Here is a 24,265-nt window from a genome sequence, read left to right as displayed (position 1 = left end):
CCCTATGACAAGACACATCATCAGTGGAAAAAAGCAATATGTAAAATGTTGACAGATTAATGTGGGCAAGACTGCAGTATAGTGATCTTCTCTGGAAACAACTGGCTCTAAACTTTTAAAAACAAGATTTTAAAGTGATTTGATATATGACAATTCTGAGTTAGGATCACATTATTTTGACACCATATATCTCATAATTTTGACTCCATACAAGTCTACGTTTGACTGAGTAACTCATATTTTTTAACCTAATCTTTATTAAGTGTAATAATTTTGAGTATTTTTCATTTTTAATCATTCTTAACTTTCAGTTTGTTTTTTTTTTCTTGACATAAATGGGCTTCCATGGGGTCCAGTGTTCTTCATAGCCGTGACATAATTTACTAAATGATTCAGTGAGTGCCTGCTGCCTCTGTTAAATTTGTCTTCAATTTGATTTGTCTATATCAGAACAGGCTACCACAGCTGAAGGCAAACAGGGAGAAAAGACTACCTCGTATCTGCATACCCCATATCCAAGGCTTTAATGGTCTACGTATTACATAATGTACAGATCAAATAGTCTTCATAAGCAGTCCATGGCTTCAGAAATGTTGACATTTCTGTGCAGAACTTCTAATATAAATATTCAAAATTACATTTTAATGGGCATGACAGATGCGGTTGGTTTAGCAAGTGTTTGAAATGTGCATTTCATTATGGGCTTTAAGATCCCAAAATTAGGGTTCTGGGAAATTAAGTTTAGGGTGTTATGTCTTACAAATATATTTCTAGATATTCCAAATTTTCATCTACAAAAATCCATATCATGTCAATATTTAACCTGAGTTTCAAATTTCAAAGCTCCGTATGCATTGTTTTTTTTTTTTTTGTAGAAAAGATAATATTGGTGTTAGACTATTCAACTCTGTGGCCTTCCCTCTCTTCCCATCTCACATCAGTCATGAACAAACCCTGGTGCGGACATACAACAGAATTTCCAAAATACAAAGATTTCTCAGCAGATTTGATGCTCACATCACCTAAAAGTTTCAAATAGTAAACACTATAAATGGGGGTCCTTTTACAATAAACATTTTGGTGTTCTTTAGGTTTGTGTGGGATGGAGTCACTTTGACGCTGCTGTCAGACAACGGTGCTTATGTCGTCAGCCTCGTCTGGTTTCTTGGGCTTGCTGGGGAGAGACTTGAGATACTCCAGGTGGCGTCTGGCGTCCTCCTGGTTCTGACGGACATAATACACCACATATGAAATGACCATGGCAAACCAACCGAACATGGTCACCAACATAGCGTAGTCTGTGGTCCTTTTTGCCAAGTTACAGAGGTCAGTGTCCACCGCCAAGAAAGGTCGACCCTCATGGTCACGAAGCTCCGAACTCCTGCAGAGGACCCTTGCGGCAGCCTCGTGGTTGTGGGCCATTCCACCGATGGCCTGCTGGAGGGCGCAGTCACAATGCCAAGGGTTATCATCCACAATGACGCGAGCTTTGAGCCGAGCAAAGGCATCCTTGTGTACGCTAGTGATGCGATTGTGGGAGAGGTCCAGCACCTGTAACGTCGCCTCTATGCCACTGAAGGCACCTTCCCCTAAGGTCTCCACCGCGTTGTATGACAGATTGAGCTCCCTCAAAAGTCTGAGTCCATGGAAGGCTTGATCGGGCACAGCGCCTATCTGGTTGTGGTCCAGCCTCAGCAGGACAGTGTCGGCCGGGAGGCTGGGGGGGATCTCTTTGAGGCGGGACTGACTGCATGTAACGTTGTAGCCGTGGAGATGGGAGTCGCGTTGGCAGATGCAGCCCTTGGGACACATGCTGGCCGAGGGGAAGCACAGGGCCATGAGAACAAGGCTCTGAAGGAGCAGGCACATGGGGATGGAGCGCGACAGCCACAAGTCCAGCAAAGTCATACTGACTGGCTGTCAGCAGCATCCCGCCTGGGGCCACTACACCGCCACTGGTCCCCTACACACATCGCATTTTGGCAACTGGTCCTCACTGTCTGCCCACTGAAGATACTGGTGTTTGAAAAGATGTTATCATGTTGCGTTGAGGCCTGAAACAAAATCAAACAGAAAGACAGGGTGAATAAATAGGGCAAACCATTAATAATTTTATCCCATGTTATTTTATGCATTTTATTTTAATTATCACCGGCCGTTTAAATTTCTTGGGTTAGCTTGATGTGATTGTTGGCCATTTGAAAGGAGCCCATATTTTTAAGTAAGTGTGTCCTGATCGCATTTTGGGTTTGCTCTGAGAATGAGCCACACACAAGGTCACAGTGACCTTGACCTTTGACCACCAAATTCAAATCACATCACTGAGTCCAAGTGGATGTTTTTGCCAAATTTTTAAAAATTGAGAGTGGGAAGACCAGGTCATAGTGACCTCTGACTCCCAAAATGTAATCAGTTCATCACTGAGTCCAAGTCAACATTTGCACCACTTGAAATTCCCTCAAAGCCTTCTCAGGATATTGTGTTCACAAGAACGAGATGAAAGCAAGGTCATAGTGACCTTGACCTCTGTCTACCAAATTCTTATCAGTTGATCACCAAGTCCAAGTGGACGTTTGTGCCATAAAAAAATTCCTCAAGGCCTTACTGAGATGTAGCGATCACGAGAATGAGACAGATGCACGGTCATAGTGACCTTTGACCACCAAAATCTAAATAATTGATTCAGTCCAAGTGGACGTTTGTGCCAAATTTGAAGAAATTCCATCAAAGTGTTCTAAAAACATACTGCATTCAAAAAAAAAATGGGACAGACAGACAACAGACATGCCTCTAGAGGTATCAGAGGCATGAAAACATCCCTGTGTTAAAACAACACAAAAGGATGTGTTGGTCAGGGCATGTTGCTTCAGGTTCTTACATCTTACATCATATTAATCTGTCTTACTGAAGCAACATACTATATAAACAATGGGGCCTTGTTATTAAATGGAGAGATTTTATATATACTGCAAGTCTCCCATGACCTGAATTCTGTTCAAAGGCAACAGTACCAAAGTGTGCAGCTCAAAGGGAAAGAATGAGTGTCTGGTCTACCTTGTTTTTTAGCGTTTTATTGGAACATAAGTGGACATTTTGGAAAGCTGCCATTCTTGCACCCTCATTAATCTCTGATTCTTATGCAGCTGTGTCAGAAAATACTGTTTGGGTCATAAAATTAGTTTAAATCAGCTTTAGTTAATGATATGATGGCAAGCATCACAATCTGTCTGCAGAACCCTCTCAAATAGGGTGTGAATTGCAGTGCAACCATTAGCTTTATTTAGCAGTGTAATGCACAAAGAAGGATCAATGGGACAAAAAAGCCTAGGCGTAAGCATAAAAAAATCCCAAACCTTTGGTAACCCTCCAAATGGTGGCATTGTCTACCTCACCTATGCCTAAACAACAGCCATCAACGATGCGCTTTTATGATACTAAATAAACATGATTGAAATTATCTATCAAAACATTCATGCACTTATTTGTGGTTGACAGAGGTGACTAATTCTACATCATCCACCTCATACTGATCTCAGTCACATCTTATTGTCAGAGTGACTCACAGTCTCACAGCAGATCACATAAAGAGATAACAGCTTTATAACCTGTGGTGTTCACATTAACGCCTTGTTCCCGCGTACATGGGTATTTTTGAGACCATTTATTCTTTCCTTTTTCGGTTTTCAGAAAAAAGAGATGCCGGCCAATCAGAACATTGAAAAACAGCTATTACCAGAAGATTATGATGTCTCTGTTCCTCAGTCGAAGAGTAACTGTGCATTTATGTGTAAACGTGTAAAAAGTCCTTTTTAGCAAGGTTAGAGCCGGCCTTAATTTGGCCACATCCATCATCACACTAAATGTCGACTTAGTTGAGACATATTTTTATGTTGTTTTTTATTTTGTCGTTGCATTTTCTGTGTGTTTACACTTGTGTTTCTTATTGCATTGTGAAATTTAACCTTTTTTCTGGGTGTAGGCTTCAAATAAGCCCACTCAGTTCTTTGCTTCTCCCTGCACTGTATACTTTCTTATTTTTGTCATATAAAAGGTCTGTTTTCAGTAGGGTTGAACTGAGTACTTGGATGAAGTTATCTGGTACAGTGTGTATTTTTTATGAGTGCCCCATCATCCGAGTAAAATGCATCAATATCTGTACCCGTGAGCTGTGTTCAATCTCTTAATCATGTGATCAAAAACGATCTGAAGCTCAATTCTGAGACTGTTCTGAGTGTTTTTTTAAAAAAAAACTCATTTGCAGTTCAAACTCCACTCCAGTTGGATCCAGCTTGCATGTAGACAAAAGGCAAAAACACATAGGAAAAAAATACATTTTCAAACACACCCAGGCCTCAGTGTCCTTTATACCATCATCCACAGAAAGAAGCATGTAATGCACATGCTCAACTATTCTTCTCTAATCACTGCAATGTTCTGTATGTGTCCACTACCCAGTGAATAAAACTTATCTGAAACAGCCACAGAATAGGACCTGAAAGAGTCTTTTTCTTTGTCAGTTCCAACATCATAATAAATGTTCGTATTCTTTCATGAAAGCTTTGATGATTACTGTACTTTGAGCCTGGAAACTCTCTTTTAGGAAAAATGTGATAAAACATAGAAAGTGATATGTTTTAAAGTTTAAAACACATTAGGGCTAAGAGGAATTTGATTTAAAATTCCCGGGGGGGAGCAGCTAACGGTGCTAAATAATGGCGCTAAACCACAGCAACAGTGCTGACATGAGATAAGGTGTTAACCAGGGGGGAACTGAAGAGAGAGCGTTAAGATGCTATCCCAGCATTAGCAGTAACCAGTGGTGGAGGAAGTATGCTATGCAGATTCTTTACTTAAGTAAAAGTACTAACACTACCCTATAAAAATACTCTGTCACAAGTAAAAGTCCTGCATTGAAAATGGTTCTTAAGTAAAAGTAAGTATAATCAGGAGCATGTAATATTTATAGTATAAGTATCCAATAAAGAAAAAACAAAAACAAAAAAAGCTCCTCAAAAACTCAAAATTTGAAAATGACTAAATTGTTTCAACAAAAATACTGGCCAGTTACTTTTCCGTCAATCAGCTACTTGATCAAATGTTTTAGTTGTTCTTGTAAAACTATTGAGGAGTCTAATTTATCATATTTTATAAACTTTGCTTACTCTTTTTATGCAAAAATCTAAATTTGTAATGTAACTAGTAACTAACTAGTTTTCAAATAAATGTAGTGAAGTAAAAGGTACAGTATTTTCCTTTGAAATGTAGTGGAGTAATAGTATAAATTGGAATGAAAAGAAGAGACTTAAGTTAAATACAAGTACTTGATATCTGTACTTAAGTGCAGTGCTTGAGTAAAAGTACTTATCCCACCACTGGCAACCGTTGTATGAGCGCAGTGTAAAGTGGCAGCAAAGAGCTAGCCAGTGGGCAGACCACATATATTAATATGCAGACAAGGCCGAACCGGTTTACCAAAGCAAAACACAAAGAAGCTCGGATTACAACACACACAGAGGGAGCGTGACTTCAAGGCAAGGCAAATAGATTTTTCTGAGACCTTGAGGAGGATTAAAAAAAGATGCAATAATATATAATATCTAACAACAGCCTATGAGGAACTGGAGAGGCGAGGGATCATCTGTTTTCTGCCACAAAGTGAGGACCAGTGGCTCCCAGGCCACCGTCAAGCTGTTTATCCAGCTGCTGCTCTGCCACAAGAGACAAAACCTGTTGCTGTATGGAAACAGGTTTTGTGCTGGATCTATTAAACCTGCCAGACATGATCATAAATTATCTGACCTACCTGTTTGTGCACGGCACATTTGAAATAAAAGTGGATCCACAGTGAGGGGGGAAAATAGCAGAGAACAGTATAACTGAAATATAATGGGGAGGATCCTAATTCTCAGTTTTTGTTGAGAATGTTACTAAAAGAGCTATACCTAACTCAGAATTATGTTCCATATGAATAATTGACTGTTTTTGAAGCCCTAACAAAGGCCGGTGTTTGGTCGAAACATGTTGGCTTTTTAAATTATTTAGCCACTACAATAAAGGCTTTTTAAGGTAAATCCTCCTCGCTTTTTGCGTTTTGGAGTGCCTGGATTTCCTTCTCGCCTTATCATGAATATTTGACTATTCCCTCCTTTTCTTCCAAATGGAGTTTGAACAGGTTGTGGCGGGACATGCAGTGTGACAACAACATTCAATTAATATAGCTAATGAGCAAAGTTTTTGTTGAAACTAGGTATCAAGCAAAAGCCAAAGACTGTACTGTATTAAATTGCTGTGAGCTGTAAATTCACCACTTCTAAGCAGAAGGCAGATGGTAACTTTATCTCAGAGCCTGACCAAGCAAAGGCTATCCTCCTCCGGGTAAGTGAGGAGCGGTCATTCTGCAACTAAATCTGGGGAACCAAACCTCCCCAAAAATACAGAGCGTAGCACACTGACTGACAAAATCAGCATCTCAGTGAACTGAGGCATCTCCGACTGATGATTCAAATGTTCGACCTTCAGGGGGTAGCCCTAGTTTCTGATAATATAAAGAAGTAATGGAGATGTCTTAATGCCATTTCAAAGAAACCCAACATTTCCTACTACTTATAGTCCAAATTTAGAGTTTTGAACTGACAATACCAGGGTTGGCTTTTATGATGAGAGGGTCAAAGGAAACACAATATTTATCGAGAAAGTTATGTGGCACTTGTTAATCAAAAGCTCTACAAAAACAAGACAACCTGGCCAAAAAAGTATGGGATGAATTAAATCTTTTTTTTTTAAAAAAGCAGCCAAAGTATTAAAAGTCAGCTTGGGGAAAACATGAATGTCTATACCAAATATTATGACCATACATCTGATACTTGTTGAGACATTTCACTCAAAACTACAAATGTCAACCTCATGGTGGAACTAGAGGAAAAAAATAACCAAAGTTATTAAGATTCATCTGCAGCACAGCATAGAAGTGTTGTTGCTACTTGTTAAGATATTTCAGTCTGGACCAAAGTGATGGACCGCCAAAACATTTCCTTCTCTTGAGCCCCACAGCCAGCATGACTCAAAAAATTGAGCTGTCAGATGGAATTTGGAGCCATTAACTTGAGGGTGCTTTTAGATGACAAGAATATGCTTCTGTGTGAAGTCTTATTTCTGTGTATTTTACCGACAGCCGTGTTGTAGAGTATGGTCCTAAACAGCTCAAGGCTTGCAGATGTGTCTTGTGCCAATATCTGGTTTTGAACATTTTCTTAGCTTAGTTTTTGTTTATCACATGTTTAAATAAAAATCCACCTGTTTAAAGGTCCAGAGTGTACAATTTTTACCAAAAATGATTCCCAGAGGTCTATTCCTAAGCAAAACAAATGGACCAGGTGATTCAAACCGATAAAAACACAGAATAAAGCAGTTTTAGAAATCAATCAACATCCTCATCACGATTGGGCTTCTAACTATGATGGCTGATGCAAAAACATGAATGGCCCTAAAGCCAGTTTTTGGTGTGTTTATTTTAGACTATTGTAGAAACATGGTGGTGCAACATGGCGAGATACAAAATAACTACAAAATGACAAAAGAATAACAGAAAAGCCCCTTACAATTACCTCAAAGAGACACATAACACTCACAAGGAGACACACAAGCACAAAAAGATCCATAACAGCACAAAGTCAAACAATGGGAAACAGCATTTTGAGGCTGAAAAAATCTATACATAGTCCAAAATCTGAATCTCTAAATATGAGGAACACTGCTGGGAAGCTAGATAAAGAAATAACCCCCCCCAAAAATAAGCAAAATATAGTAATGGAGCTGCCCTTTAACTGTGAAGTTTTAGTTGCAGAAAATGCTCATATGAATCATTTTAGCTTTCAATTTGGTCATTTTAGAAGGCAGAAAAGGACCTATTTTATGCTGTTGATGTCTAATGAGGTGTTCTGTCTTTCAGAATTGACTCCATGGCTTACATGTTCAGGCCGTACATATAAATTACAGCCTGTTGTGGAGCAGGGAAGATGCAGCAGGGGAGACTTCAAAAGCCAGCCTGAAGTGAGACAGTGTGACCTCTGTGACCTCTGTTCTATCACTCTGCATTTGATATTAGATGTTAAAAAACTGCCGTGCGGGTATTGAGAGAGGTTCTTTTTAATTTGAGACAGAGAACAATCTACTCTCTCCTTTCCATCCCTGTGAAACACGATTCCATTTAACCTTCTGAACTACAGTCTCACACCATCTCATCTCATCTACAGCCTAAAACTTCTGCTGTTTTTAAAACTAACCCAAGCTGTAGTATCTGAAATCCAACATCTACCGTTTGGTTAAGCCCCAAATTGAATACAGCAGGATAACCAGATGCTTCCTTACACATGGGGATTTGTATAATACTCTGAGATTGAATGTTTTTGGAAGGTAGGAAGAAAATTGGTGTTCCTACACAGAATTTCAAGCAGTGCGTGCAACCGAGTGGTTTCCTGTGTCAGGTCAGAGGTTCCTGAACAACGCCTACGCAAGAGTTCAATTTTTCTTTGCAGTATTTCAAGGATTCTTGGCCTGGGTTATGAAACCTACTACAATTATTCATTGATTATGTAGCAGTAAATTAAGGTGCCTAATGATTCAAGGCTGGCATGGGAAAAATAATTAAATGGCCCATTCACAGAGACAGAACAATTCTGCTGTGGGCAATTAAAAAAGACATCAAGGAATACACGAACTCTGCTTACTTGGTTTAAGATTGAAACTCTTTTTACTGGATTTCAGGATTGCTAAACCATAACTCAAAGGTGATACAGACTGTGAACTGTGTACACACACTGTGTAAACATCTTTTGTTTCTATGATAAATTTGGTTGAAAGGTGAAGTTTTATTTTAAAACATGTCTAGGTAAATATAATAATGTCAATATGATTATAGGCCTAACTAATTGGTCCGTACAAAATATTGTCCGACCATGTCTAAATGCAAAAGTGTCTCTTCAGCTAGTAATTTTTGTGTCTAAAAATGTTCTCAGAATGGTACAATACAACAAATGCAATGTTTTAGTAATGTTTTCAGCAGCAAGGTTTTTTTTTAGTTCCAAGAACGTTCTTAAAGTTCGGGTAATATCCTCTTTAAACATGAAAAAAAAAAAGTTTTTTGTTTACATTTTGTCACAAATGTCTGTAATCTCAGGCCTTAATAACATGTTCTGAATGTTGCTTTTAAAACGTTCTTCCTTGTTCTCATGTAACATTGTGGGAACGTTTAATAAAAGAAGATTCTATGTTCTTCTATGATGCAGTTAAAACGCTATGTCTTAGTTAGCGTTTAACTTAAGAGGGACATTCTTTGAAATGATAAAACATCCTTAAATGTTCTTTAAACATTAGGTTAAAATGTTTTCTTTAAAACATTATTGTAACTTGAAGGTAACATTAGCCAATGTTGTGGGAATGTTCCCTGCTAGCTGGGTATGCATAGATAGTACAATAAAGATGGATAACATGACCGACACCAAAAATCAAACCGAAACATTTTGATCACTCCCTGGTGACTGACTCGAGGTAAAATACCAAAGCAAAAAGATTTTGCCCACAGATTGTTTTTGCCATTGTAGGTATTTCCTCCTGATGGTTGTTAATTTTTGGTTTTAATTAGTTATTTAATGCTGCTTGTTCCAGCAGTAGAGACCAGAGACTGAGCTCTGGTGGTGCACGCTGTGCACTACATAAAATGAGTTTAATAGCGAGAGGAGCGCCTGTACTTTTCAAATTTCTTGCAAATTTTTAGGTCATTTCCTGTTAAGATGCCCATTGACGTCTTTCTGTGATTTTTGAAAGAAATCAAACCAATTTGCTCAGGTTTCACAGGGTTAATAGGGTGATAATATGTCAGTTTTGTGTTTACAATTTATTCTGCTGCTGCCAAGTGGCCAAAAAGATCAGTTTTTGAAGCCCTAAAGTATAATGACTGACATTATTGGAACAGTAACACAAAATAGTTTGGACATTTAAGCTTCGATCAGGATTACTACATCAGTAATGTCACTATGCCAATGACCTGGTGTAAATTAGAAAACAATTAAACACATCACAATTTGCACAACAAATCAGCTAAATATTGACATGCTTAAAATGAAAACCGATACCATCTGGTACGCTGCAGTCACGGTGAGGGACAAGAACAGGCTGCAGCGTATCATCCACGCTGCAGAAAGGGTGATTGACTTCAACCTGCCATCAATCCATGACCTGCACACACCTCCAGGGCCCTGAGGCACGCAGGCAAAATTGTGGCTGACCCCTCTCACCCCGGACACAGACTTTTCGAGACCCATCTCCTCTGGCAAGAGGCTCAAGAACAGTTTCTTCCCCTCCACTGTCATCATCATAAACAATACTCCCCACCCTTCTCCACCGCCCACATGACACGGGCTCTAATCCAGCCTCAGAGTCTGAAAACAATATATTAATGTTAGGCTAAATAAGTTTTTTATGCGTTACATTAACGGACACTGGACTGGATTTTTTTTACATGCACACTGTCAGTTAACTTATTTATTTAGACTGTAGATATTTGCACTGTAAAACCAACTTCTGCACATGTGAACTTCCTCCATTGCACCTTTTGTACATACATTTTGTGTGCTTTATTCTGTTTTTTTCATTTTTATATTTTCAAATTGCGTCTATATTTTTATCTCTTAAACTATTTAAATTCAATATTTTTTATTCTTCCTTTATGTTAGTTGTTTTGCACCAAAACACCAAGTCAAATACCTTGTATATGTAAATGCACTTGGAAAATAAAACAGATTCTGATTCTGATATAGAGGTCTGATTTACACACACCAACCGTCTGTGCATTCTGCCACTGGGTAATGGCTGACTGTTATGGCTCTGCTTTCAAAGGAAGCCAATTTGAGGAAAATAAGGAGTTTTCTTCCTGCATCTAAATTGCCTGCAATCAGGATGTTTGTGCTTTTCCTGAGAAAGTAGGGGCTCGCAATCAAAGAATTATTAGCCTACTGGTAAGAAGTCTGTTTTCTTTACTAAAACGGCAAGGCAGGGCTGGCAGAGCTGACATACCACAGCCTCCAAAACCTCACAGCAAAGACACTTCACTGCAGGTTAGATCGTCAAAGGTCAGACCTCCTCATCTGTGAGAATAAGGGCTGTGTGAAAGCATTGGAGGGGAAGACTGATGGGCTTAATGTTATTAGAATTAAAATGTTTAAAAGATAACGACAGCTAACCAGCTCCTATAGATTTGGGGGGATTACACATGGTATTACTAATTTAACCCATAGTTTTTATCAGTTACTTCATTCTTAAAGGTCCACTAATCAACAATATTATACTAACAATGCATCAAATGGCCATGTGTAATGTTTGGCCATTCAGTGTCACCAGCAGTATACTGTTTTTTGTAAAGATGCTCCAATAAACCCCTCTACTCTGCCTGCTGAGCAACGATGAGCAAAATGACAAAGTTAGTGATCAATGTGGAGCCTTTAGCATGCTAAAGTGCCAGATATTTTTCTCAGGAGGCCACACAGAACTAAAAGAAGAGTGAATTTTGACTCACATATTGTATGTGAATACCATAATCCAAATACAAGCTCATCTCCCAGATGAGCATTTGGCAACAATACATACAATAAGAAATGTATATGGTCACACTGTCAATGTTTTGTTTGTTTTGTTGCCCTCAAGTGGCCAAAAAAAAAGAAGAAAAACAATAATTAAGGCAGCTTTAAAGAGCAGCAGTACAGCCCAATCGATATGAGGATTTTATATTAGCTAATAATTAAATATTCCTTGCAAAAAAAAATGCAACAAAAAAAAAGATTCATCAAGTTAGTAGTTAGTAAATAACCCTAACTAGAAAAGCAGCAGCTGATAGTCAAAGCTGACATATAGTCTAATATGTATTCAGTAGTCACACATCACAATGCCTCGAATTTGACAATTTTTGGCCTCATTGAAATAACTTCATCAGCATTATTTAAACTATTATCTATTGTCTGTTGAGAGCAGACAACCCCTTGCTGCAGCTGGCAGTGGCAACTTTAACATTACTACTACTAAAACTAAAAGTTGGATTGCATAATGTTGCTTTGACAAATAAAGTAGGTTTTTAAAGGTTCATTACTGATACATTTTACCTGCAGCTGCTAAAAACGAATGCTTTTTGCCGTAGTCTTCATTATGACCATTTACATGTAAAAATGCATGTGGAATATGATACGTAAAAACATGACAGAGAGTCTTAATGAGTATTTTACAAAACAATTCTAACATGTTTAGACCTGATATACCTAAATAAGACTACTATCACTGCTTCTATTCACACAAAAATATAATAAATACAGTAGGCCTTAGGTGTCATTATCTGTGCCTATATGATGCTTAACTTTGAGGAGTACAGACATGATTGGACCTTTTTCGTTGTTGTTTACTAGAACTTAGCTGACTTCTCCATGCATCAGTGTTAAACAGCTCTGTTAACTAGGCTAAAGTTCAGACATTCGATCAAAGTAAACAAGAATCTGACGACGCATTTGATACTTGGAACTCTTTTTGATGCTACAGATGCATTTCAGTCTGCACCAAAAAATGTACTGAAGTTTGAAATCCAGCCCTATAAACATTTTATGATTTCGAATTTTAATCTGGACAGTTTCAACGCTTTGATAATGTAACTGCATATTTAACTGAACAAATAAAATGTAACACATTTTCTCAGATCCTGGCTCTGGCCATTTTAGTCACTAAACACTTCACTGGGAAAGCAAAAATAATAAGCATTTATATACAGTATTTATGTGCAATATAATCACTGGAAATGCTGGAAATTGGAGCTATCTATAGATCAGTTTGGCATGTCTCTACACATGCAAACAATGATGAAACCCACTGTGAACATGTCATTTCACACTAAGGTTTCAGATATAAACTGGTTTTAAAGATGATATTCCATGAAACCACTATATTTCCTGAGATGGTATGGTACCATGAAAATACCATTACAACCCCATATCATAGAAAGGCTTCACACGTTGGCAAGTTTTGCTGAAATGATAAGTTGATTAATCTTTTTTGACTATTAATTTGCAAGCTATTATGATAGAAGATTTGATGCTTTTCTGACTTTATATGTTATGAATCGAATAGGTTACTTTTGGGCTTTGGAAATTCAGACAAAACAAGACCTCTGCCAAAAATAAAAAATAAAAATGATAGTTCAAATAATTGACAGTTGCAGTGCCAGACAAAGTCCCCTTATCTGCAAATAATCAGTACACCAATAATACTCTAAACATGCTATTGCACAAACTGTATCATAAAGGTAAAGTGCCTTTCATGTTGGCAATCACATCAAGATTAAACCTCTTAAATTTCAGCCTTTATTAAGCACAAGACAATAGCACTATGGTCTAATCATTTCACTGTTAAGTAGTCAATGCTGCTGTTATTCCAACAATCTTCTGCCAGGGTCCATAAGAAAAAACAGCTATGTCCAAAAGTTACTAATAGCATATGTGGTTCTGAATACCAATTGGCACTCAGCCTAAAAATAAAACATTAAAGGGGCAGATTTGAATGGAGCTTGTCTCCCTGCTCCAGTGAGACAGGACTCCATAACTGTTGTGGGGTTTACCTCGTCTGACAGGGGTCTGGTTGCCGCCTTGAGAATGTGACAGGCTCTATGAATAACCAAACATGAATCAACACAACCCCCTCTGACCGGGATGCACCTGAGGTCTGCAGGGATACACCGAGAATCCCCCGGAGGTCCAGCTGTTGCCACATGTGGAGAAAAAAAACACCCTCCCTGCCTTAACACAACTATTGAATTGCCGCATGAATGTGATTTAAAGCTCTGCTATCATATGACAGACATGGCTTTGCAAACACAGCCTGTCGTTTCTATGAGCTGGGCAAACAGCAGCAGATAACACAACAATTAGCTTCACAAACAGACCTAATGTTATCGGCATTTCCAGTCCAATAAACTTAACATCGCCTCAACTGTGGCCCCGATACGCCTCATAAATGGAAAGAACGTCACGCAAAACTCAGTTTAAATATTTAGCGTTTTCATATATACATCTTTACTGGCTGGCATCACTTGTACGTGTTGTTGACTTTAACTCAGATTCTGAATCTATAGGGGCCACATTATATTTCGGCACACATCTTAGACACCCAGAAACTATTATTTGAATAGCACTTTAACTTTTATGAATGGTTCGCATTGGTCGCTGCCGCCCTCCGCTGTGCATTTTATTGGAGAAATATGGTAGGAAACTGCAGGCGAAGCGGGAATAAAGTGGGAATTCTGCATAGCAATGAAGAGCTGAATGTAGCTAATTTACACGCCGAATAATTGTACGGCCTTTTAACATTTCAAATCCTTATTTGGTTTTGTTTTATATGTTGTTTCATTTCGGCAACAACCAAAGAAACATAAAATAGTGCTTTTTTAAATGGCGCCTGGCTGGACGTTCCCTGTGAAAACATCACGCATCAATCTACCTGAGCTGCCGACACCAAATCAAAGCTTAATGTTGTCTAATTGTGAGGGGAGAAAAAACAGAATGCAAAATGCCAAGCTCAATTGCACATTTATAATCCTCCAATATCTTTATTATAGATTAAATATATATTAAAAAAAAACAATTCCCCCGTGCAGAAATGGATAAAGCCAGCGAGCATGCAGAGGACAGACAGCGCAAACATAATACAGCAGACAGGCATAAGAGCAACAGGCGTTACAAGTCTCCTCACCTGCAGACACAGTCATCAGCTGGTGAAGTGAAAACGTTCATATCACATGAAGCAGTTCAGACAGGCTGTGAGGGCAGCCTGCCTGCTCAAGTATCCGCTCACTGATGTACAAGTCGCAGTGTGAATTCGCATCTTTACCTTTCAGTATAAAACACTGCACAGGAGTGAATGGGCAGAATGGGAGGGGTTCTCTGTGTGAAGTGAGCAGGGAGCAAAGACCGCGTCCGGTCTCAGCTTTCAGTGTAAAACCGAGTCACTGTTGCAGTAAATAATTACTATGTGAGGTGAAGGATGGACTAGTCAAGGGAGGATTAACTGAGTGCAGATACAAATATATGTATCTATTGTTTGGGATCTTTATAATAATAATAATAATAATACTATCGGTCATAGAGTTTGTGTTATCATGTCAGCTATGCCCAGATTTATAGTGTTTTAAAACACTATAAATTTGAAAACAATACAAACTTAATGGGATGAAGAAAAACAGCTAAAGGACTGGACTTTCTATCAGAGTTTTTAAACTCACCCTATGCAGGGACAGATGAACCTGTTTGGAGGCCTCAGACTGAAAGTGCAGCCCGTTCTCATTCCGAACTCCTAAAATAGCGCCACTTTGACAGTGCTATTGGCATAAGACTGCAACCTAAAAGTGACCTTCCTCATCCACGTGAAAGGATGGCATCAGGAGAGAGCACGGCTGGACAGAACCAGTCTCGGTGTTATTGTATGTCTGCAGATGGCCTCACTTGAAAACGTGGCTGGATGGAACCTGTTGTGTCTGCATCAGGACGGTGTCAGGTTGAAACGCTGCCGGTAACGACATGATATAATGAGAGAGAGAGAGATGTTTGCTTCCCATCTGGGTGTGATGTTGTTGCCTAAACATAACCACGAGCAGCATCATCCCACCGTGTGTTTATGTTGACAACCTAGTGGCGGCATCCGGGAACGTCAACAAGAAGGATACAGAAAATATCCAAACTACTACACAAACTAACAGTAAAAAGGTTGTTGCTATCCCACAGCTTTCCTCTTTGCCAGTTCCTTTAGCTGAAGAAGGCTATGGGATACAGTTGAAAGCTCCAGAAAAACCTACAGTACAATGTAACTCTTAGGTTCAGAATGTTTTTATCAAAACAGTCTTTAAAGAAGATTTTGTAGCACACAAGATAGTTTGAAGTGATTTATTGATAGTATGACTTGATAATAATGATGGATCCACCTTAGTTTGTCTATTATTTATTTGTTTTTGGTTTTTTTTGTTTTACTCATGTTTAATTTATGTCAGTAAATCTTATTTTATTTTCCAATTTTGAAATATATGGTTTTTGCATTTGACCTGTCAACTGTGACAGTGGAGGCAAGAAAAAGGACAGGAAACATGGGGACAAAGAGGGTAGGTGAGTAAAATTTAGTCCCCAGCCTGAATCAGACTGGGTTATATAGTTGATGTTTTTGATGTTTCTTTACCATATAAGAACTCTGTGATTTAAAGATGTCAGACAAATACACATGCCTTATCTCGCGTTCTATGTTTATGTGTTTTATGCCCAAATAAAACATATTTGCAATCAATCAAATTGTCACAAACCCCAGAGTTTGTTACGTTGATGCTCTGTAAGAATCTGGACTACATGGCAGTTGAGGGAGTACATAAATGTGAAAGTTAGTCAAATGACTAATAAGCTTGCTATTTTTATCTCAGCAGATATAATCAGCTGTTGGCCTCAGGCTATACACACGGTTCTAATCTTTCCAAGTTTAAGCAGTGAAGTTGATGTTACGGAAGATATTTGGAGAGTTGAAAGGACCCTTTTGTTCTGACCGAAGAGCGCTCCTTTGTGTGGGAATGATTAAACTAGACAACATAAAGGGACACATTATTAACGGAACAACAATATATTACATTCAAGTCATTTTTTGAATAATAAGTTAAAGATTAATGATCCCAGGCTATAGTTCTGCTGTTTCTGTCTCACAGAGCTCTTTTGCCTCCATGGTGAATGGTTGAATGTGACGTTCAGCTGGGTATGCAGCTCTCATTAGTCCGTTTGTCCCCTTGTTGTGTGACAAGCATTTATTGCACAAATAACTAGAGCAGAAACATTAGAAGGTTTTGGCACAAACAGCTACTTGATAATCAAAACCACACCTGAAAACAGCAGATTCGCATATCATGGAGAACCCACCTCCTTCTGCAGGCACTCTGTTGTCGCCTCCTCGTCTCTTTTCTCTTCTCAACATCATTCGTTCAACTTGGACAGTGCTGTGCTCTAATTGTCTGTGTACTTGTGTAATTGTTTGAATATTAAAATTTGTTTTAGGTTTCCAAGTTTTATCCTTCAAAATCCAAATATATCTCACTCCAAGTAGGGTTAGCAAGCAGGTCAGTTCTGATTCATATTGTCAAAATGTAGGTTAAAACTGTAATACGCAAGAAAAGACATTTACTGTGGATCAAAGAAACTGATTCCAGGTGTGTGTGTGTGTGTGTGTGTGTTGCCATTAGAGAACCTATCTGTGTTTGTGGGCACCAAATTTTGTCCTCTCTCAGGCCATCTGTGTCCCTGTCTTTCTTGTGGGAGACAGACTTAAGACACAGAGACTCATTTCTCCCAAACTTATGGTCTCAGATTTGCTAAAAACTGTGTCAGCGAGCACTTCCCCCACCTGACAGGTGTGGAAAATCAAGATACTGATTAAACAGCATCATTAGGACACAGCTGCGCCTCTGGTCGGGCACCATGAAAGGCCACTCTAAAACCAATCAAGAATCTCTGCGCAAACCATCAGAAACCATCTCAAGGAAGCTTTGCAAGCTCACCGTCCTCGCCAGGGTCCTGACATGACAGCAGTTCATTGAGCTGAGTGGGCAACTACTCATGTTTGATGGCACTCATGTTGGATTTGGCACTCTGGAAAGGTGTTCTCTTCACAGATGAATCTGTGAGTGAGTTTACACTGTACCGGGCAGATGGCAGATGATATGTTTGGCACTGTTTTCACCAATCATCATCTATGACGTTGTGACTGTGACTTTTCTTTGCCTCCATGGGACTTAAGTCACAACTTATTTGACTGAAGTTATTGGCCAACCAAGCCTCAATTTGATATAGGACATCTTTAGCATAGCTAACCAGCAGATAAACACTGGTAGAATCGATCTGCTCCCTGAATGCACTGCTTTTATTTTGAAAAAGGAATCACCTGGTTTCCTGGTTTTGTCGTGGCTGACTGCAGCAGCTTGATGCAGCTGTGGTGTTCACCATGTAGAGAGGAGATGGAATGAATGGGAAGACATCATTTGGCAGACAGGCAATACATCTTGCATATGTGTATGTGTATTAATGACAACTCAATTCCAAAAGAACAGTTATTGTACCAATCTATTATAAGTAATAGTAGAATTGTGCACCTCCAGCTGCTGGTGCCTTAATATACCGGGAAGGGATTAAAGACATATTTCCTGTCAATATCTGGACAGCATACCAGTGTCTAAATAATATGACAGAGATCTTTTTGATCAATAGAATACAATATCTCAGCTTTATCCCTGTAGCTGACTGTGAAACCGGCCTGTGCAGTATTAAAGTTATGAGTGTTATCTGCTCATGAAACTGTGTTTCAGCAGATCACGGTGACATAAAGGGAACCAGGTCGCAGCACCACACATTCCTACCAATCCAGGCCACGGCCGTCTGCCTGGCAGCCAATAATTCCTCATCCTCAGTCAAACCTAACAGGACAAGACATGTATACAGTGATTCAGCTTTGATCCAAGTGTTCACCTCTGATAAGATAACAGTCATACAGTATAGGTTCTCTGATTATGTTTTTTATCTCAGGCAAGAAGCAAACTTTCTGTGTCTGCCTCCATCTGTCCATCAGTCTGTTCGACCAGCTGCAAGCTGCACCAGCATAAACTTTGCTGTGGACATTCACACATTGACCTTCGACCTTTCCCCCTAATTTCACCATCTTGCTTCCTGTTTTCCAAAGGTCATGGTTGGGAGTCTGCCGTGGTTTGTTGATGAATGCATGTCAATTTCCAACATGTTTTTATCCCCGGTCATCACATGCTGCTGCTTTGCAGTGGACTTCCCTGTCTACAAATTACGTTTATGATATCTGTGTCTACTATTTACATTCTGTGATGCCGCTTCTGTAATGCTAACAAATACACATGGTGGGATGGCGTGGCACATGGTTATTTTAAACATAACAAGCACGACAACCAACGCGTCCACAAACACACATGTTGCCACACATGGTTAGGATTATGGGAAGGAGGCACATGGTGAGATGAGGAAAAGAAAAAAAAACTGGAATACTGGACTCCCACATGAAAGTCCGGGGTTTGTTGAAGCCATCCACTGCCCCTCCCATCCGCCCTGTAGGCGCCCTCGCACTCCTTAGATGTTACTGGCACAATTTCAACCTGATGCCATTTTGTGATGTTTCAGGCGCACATGACCAGATCCGTCCGGCTGCATTCTCAAGTGACACTGGCTGTCTGTATATCAGGCTGACACGGCAGGTGCCATCTGGCCATCTCGCTGTACGGCGGTATATAATAACATCACTGGTCCCGTTCGGCCACATTCTAAACTGATGCCACCAAGGGGCATATCATGTAAATGCAATAGGTGTCTTTAAGCATCAGGATCGTATGCCAAAAGCACTGCCGAGTATTTGACGAGTTCGGATAGAGAATAGGCAAGAATTTTCTGATCCGCACTCAATTCCAGTTGGTACAGTAAGAACAACACATCTGTCTTGCAGATATTTTTTCTTTACAAGTCAGGCGTTGTCATTTCCCCCAAGTGTTTGCCCGATTTCTCACCAGAAGTTCAAAGCCATTTGGCTGACTTTGTATTCCTTTTAAAAAAATTACAAATGTGAGTAATGTCCATAGATTGTATAAATGATAAACATAGCTACTCTAACATCACCCATTGGTTTGTGGACTCCCATTTGAAGCCTTGGCTCTGCCTTCCCCGTGCTTTTTCTTACTTCTATCTATATATGCTTTCTCTTACTTTTTCCCGCCTTTCTTTTTAGTTTCTCTTTCTCTTTGTGAATTTGTGGGAAGAAAGTTAGGCAGGACCAGTTATTGCAGGCGTACAGTTTAATCTGAACTCAAAATCACAGGTATGAATCTCCCTCAGACCACAGTTGGGACCAAACAGCCAAACCTTGGTCTGTTTGAAAGAGGTGGTCTCAGTCTGGATTAAACTGAACCGTGATTTGGTTTGTTTTGGGCGTGAAAACATTTTTTGGATAGTTTGGACTTCCGGACTAATTACAGAAAGCTCTGCCAGGCTATCATCAAGTGATAAGAGTAGTGTAGCACCTCAGAGTGTGAGTGCGGTGTAGCGACAGAGTAATGGTGGCTGTGTTCAGAGCCAGCAGGTGCTGCTGATCAAAGCAGATGGGAAATTGCCAGGAGAGTTGTCAAGTGGTCATAAATTGCAGTATAGGTTTTAGTTTGTCCATGAACAGCACAACATAACACAACAAAAAACAAAATGAGTTGCAGTAGCACATTGGGAGAGGAGAAGATGACTTTATAGAGAGTCAGATGGAAAACTCACCAGAACTCCGACACTTTTAAATTATTTTCCGAGAGGATGAAATGGAGAGAATACTTTCAGGTGTGAAAAGGCCTTCAGATGGAGAGGCTGATACCAAGTGCTGCTAACCAAGATAACTGCTCTAAAAGTGGAAGGGAAACCAGAATAAATCTTTGTTACATGAGCAGGACAGATTCAATTCCAGGGGGAAACAAAGGCACGGTTGGTGCCAAAAAGTGGTTTTGGACAGAGGAATGTCCCCTTGCAGCCATGTTTCTCCTCCTTGGCCCAAGCAGAGATTTTGTCATACTTAAAGAGGATGAAGCGAGAGAATCGCCTGAGCTCAGGTCTCAGTTGATCACAATAATGACACGTTTCCTAATCTTTAACATGTGAACCGGAGTGCTTGGACTACAGCACCACTAGAAAAGAAAACAGTCCTCACACAAGAGAACGATCATCACTGGACATCAAAAGATAACATCGTACTTTGAAGATGGGATTTTTATGATACTGCTAATTTATCTGTGCAGATGATGGCAGATAAGGTTAAGGTGATAAATTATGTCATTAATAGGAGTCTGTTGGGTACCTTAACAATTGCCATCTTCATCTCGTTAGCCAATGCTGAATCCAATTTAATTCACTAAATCAGACTGAAATGTTTAACTGGTAAGATTTGGGTTACTGATTTGATGAAAGTACCAATTGTGTTTATTTTACAAATAAATACTGATCTCCCCTCCCAGACTCATAGAGAGAAGCAGCTGATTCTTTGTGTCGCAGGTTAATCAATATTATCAACCTCCAGGTGTCAATATCTATAAGGTCCACAAGGTACTGAGCTATACACAATACAGATAATGCTCATCAACTGGACCAGATAATTATAAAGTAAACAGTGTATGTCCTGTGTTTAAGGTACATGCTTGAGCTGACTTTATTCTGAGTGTAAAATTCCTAGTCGTCTATAACCCCTATACAAGAAAAGGTACTATATTTGTAGGAATCTCAAATAACATTAGAGCTTGATGTTGATTGCTGCTTTTGTTCTTTCTTTGTTTATGATGGCCCTAGTAGTCCTGTTTTCACGGTTTTATTTTAGGTTAAAGGTTGGCATAGGCTAGGGCAGTGGTACTCAACTTACGGCCCATGGGCCAAATTTGGCCTCTGATGCTGGGCTGAAATCTTCGAAATGTTCTAAAATCCTAGGAGCATCATTAAATCTTAGAAATGTCCTAAAGTCCTTAGAACGTCCTAAAACCCTATAAGGCAAAAACCCAGACATGTCTTTAAATCCTAGAAATGTCCTAAAATCCCAGAAATGTCCTAAAATCCTAGAGATGTCCTGATATTTTAAAATTGTTCTAAAACTCAAGAAATGTCCTAAAATCCTAGAAACATCCTAAAATCCTTGAAATCTCCTGAAATCCTAGAAATGTCCTAAAATTCTAGAAATATGTATGGGGCTGCTGCAACTGGCCCCTGGCCTCCTGTCATTTTGCAAAAGTGGCCCCTGACCAAAGCAAGTTGGGTATCCCTGTTGTAGAGGGACCATCAGCCTTCTGTTATTTGTTGTTTGGGTTAGATTATGGTCACATTTGTTTATTTATCACACATTATGTTTCGTAACACAAGTGCTTGACTGTTGTTTACGTTGCACCTCTTTTATAAAGAGCCTTTCCAGTCTGGGCTCTGAAACTAAATCAAAATCATGTGCCAAAGTTAACACAGCGCATGACTTGAGGCTCAAGTATGAGGCTGTGTTGAACATCCATCCATCCAATTTTCTTAAATACAGTCGCTCTTTATGGGAGGATTTAACCTAAATGACTGTACTTGTTCTTATTTATAGCAAATAGTGTTTATAGCTGAAATATTGATATTATGATTAGCTTCATATGTTATTAAGAATAGGAATAATGAGACTGCTGATGCTTGGTATTGTCCTCTAAATCCCTTGGCAACTCGGTTGTCACGAGGAACAGACTTTGCTCAGTTAAACTGCTCATTTATTATGACGAGCGCATCTCCAAAAGGCTCATTAGCACAAGATGAGTCATTATCCCAAAGTATGAGGGCCAACACCCATGTCCACTGTGCTCCCCAAACTTCTTCAGTGTGTGACGTTTAAGCGGGACAAAATACAGTGTAATTCCATGTATTTTACAGGAAAAAAGGCCATCATTTCTTCCCGTCGCCGCCTTATTAAGTGGTCAATGTTCTCGTAGCCTGGAGATAATTATAGGCTGTATACGGAGCCAGAGGAAAGAGAAGCATAATAAATGCGTAGAGGGCTTTTATCTGCGCAGTACACAGCTCATCATGCCATTCACCTGGTGTGAAGCATAAACAATGCTTCCTGTTCAAATGTCACGGGATGACTCATGTTTTCATTAATGGTTTTCAGACAGGTAATGCTACAACAAACAAGGAAAACACTTAAGTCCAAGAATTTTTATCCTCACAGAAGGAGCAACAACTACTCCTAAATCATTCATGAATTATTATTGTGTTGAATGTGGACACAATGACCCCTCACTGTTTCTTTGAACATCAACATGACCATCGAATAACGCTTTATCGATCTGTGTTGCTCGCATGGAAAGGTCAGCCGCTCCGATACAGCGGGTTAGTGGGGTCTCAGTGGCGATACATGCTGAGCGATGGCGGAGGGTTTGACAGCAGAGCACAGATGGAGGGATTCTTCAACTGGCACTGATCGGAGACAGTATGTCCTGGCTTTCATATTTGTTCAAAGATAAAAGAATAGGAATTGATTTATGAGTCTGTGTTCATTTATAGATTTGCTTAATTTATTCAGCCAGAACAGGCCTAATTACAATTTCTCTCTCCATTGATCCATTGGTCATTCTCTCCATCCATCCAAGGATCCCACGCAAAATTTCAAAACCTTTCCATGACTTTCCAAGTAATCATATTAAAATTGACATTTTGGAAAAGGATGTGTTTCACTGTATCTGTGACACTAACTGGCCTAGTTATGGTACTTTTCTACATATAAACATACACACACACACACACACACACACACAAGGGAGAATCTCATTTCCAATGACAACGCCGCCACACTACATCACATATACACTCTACCTGTCTTAAGGGGAAAGGGTTGGCCGGTATTGGACATGGAAAATGAGAACTTTGCGAGGTCAAATTTTCAGAGCACCTAATAAGGCTGTGTGAAACAAACACAAAATCACAAGTACACGTTCTGCACTTTCATATTATGGAATGGAATTAACATTACAGCTTAAAACCCAGTATAATATAATTTTTTTGGCAAAACTTCGGCCGGAATACTCTGGCTCAAATACTCAGTCTCAAATCTGGAAAATAACCTTAAGATATTTTTGTAAAGCTTATATGTGGTACATTCGTGTTTGACTCAGCATGATGTAATTGTTAGAAAGAGGTCTTTCGTTAAATAAAAGCCAAAGAAAACAACACTGGAAGCAAACAAAATGTGTGTGAACTCCTGTAAGTATGCCTCTGCAATGACAAGAGTTATTGGATGGTGGCATTTTTGTACCATTCAACACTGACTACCGCACAGAGTGAAGGCACACATATGCATATATAGTATATAGCCTACACACACACACACACACACACTGCTGATAAAAGAGCTAAAAATGGCCTGCCTTCATACAGCAATTAAACATGAAGAGGACATGATTATCCAACCATTTTACCCCCTGATCTCCTCATCTTGCTCCTCTGGGAAGGTTCTCACATTCATCTTCAGGCTACCTTCAGTATGAAAGAATGAGAAACACCTTCTCTGTCATTTACAGTTCATTAACACTTCACAGCACTGAAATACAGTCGAATCTCTGGGTCACGTTTGGATTAGTGAGAAAACCAAATAAGGAAAGCTGAACTTTTCCGTC

The 24,265-nt window shown here is 39.4% G+C and overlaps 1 protein-coding gene across 1 annotated transcript; it reads right to left on the bottom strand.

Moving 5' to 3' along the window:
* Positions 1–345: 345 nt before the first annotated feature.
* lrrc3b (leucine rich repeat containing 3B) lies at positions 346–14,922 on the bottom strand. Its single transcript, XM_042506771.1, has 2 exons — positions 14,776–14,922; positions 346–2,054 (listed from the first exon to the last, which is right to left on the bottom strand). The coding sequence occupies exon 2, from the start codon at positions 1,906–1,908 to the stop codon at positions 1,126–1,128; it is 783 nt and encodes a 260-aa protein (XP_042362705.1). The 5' UTR covers positions 1,909–2,054; positions 14,776–14,922; the 3' UTR covers positions 346–1,125.
* Positions 14,923–24,265: the final 9,343 nt, after the last annotated feature.

This window comes from Plectropomus leopardus, chromosome 18, assembly GCF_008729295.1.
Source record: "Plectropomus leopardus isolate mb chromosome 18, YSFRI_Pleo_2.0, whole genome shotgun sequence".
Taxonomy (NCBI): domain Eukaryota; kingdom Metazoa; phylum Chordata; class Actinopteri; order Perciformes; family Serranidae; genus Plectropomus; species Plectropomus leopardus.
This window is presented reverse-complemented; position numbering and strand designations above follow the sequence as displayed.

What these genes read in the sequence shown, in the direction of transcription:
- lrrc3b (XM_042506771.1), bottom strand. Translation starts at nt 1,908, where the DNA reads ATGACTTTGCTGGACTTGTGGCTGTCGCGCTCCATCCCCATGTGCCTG.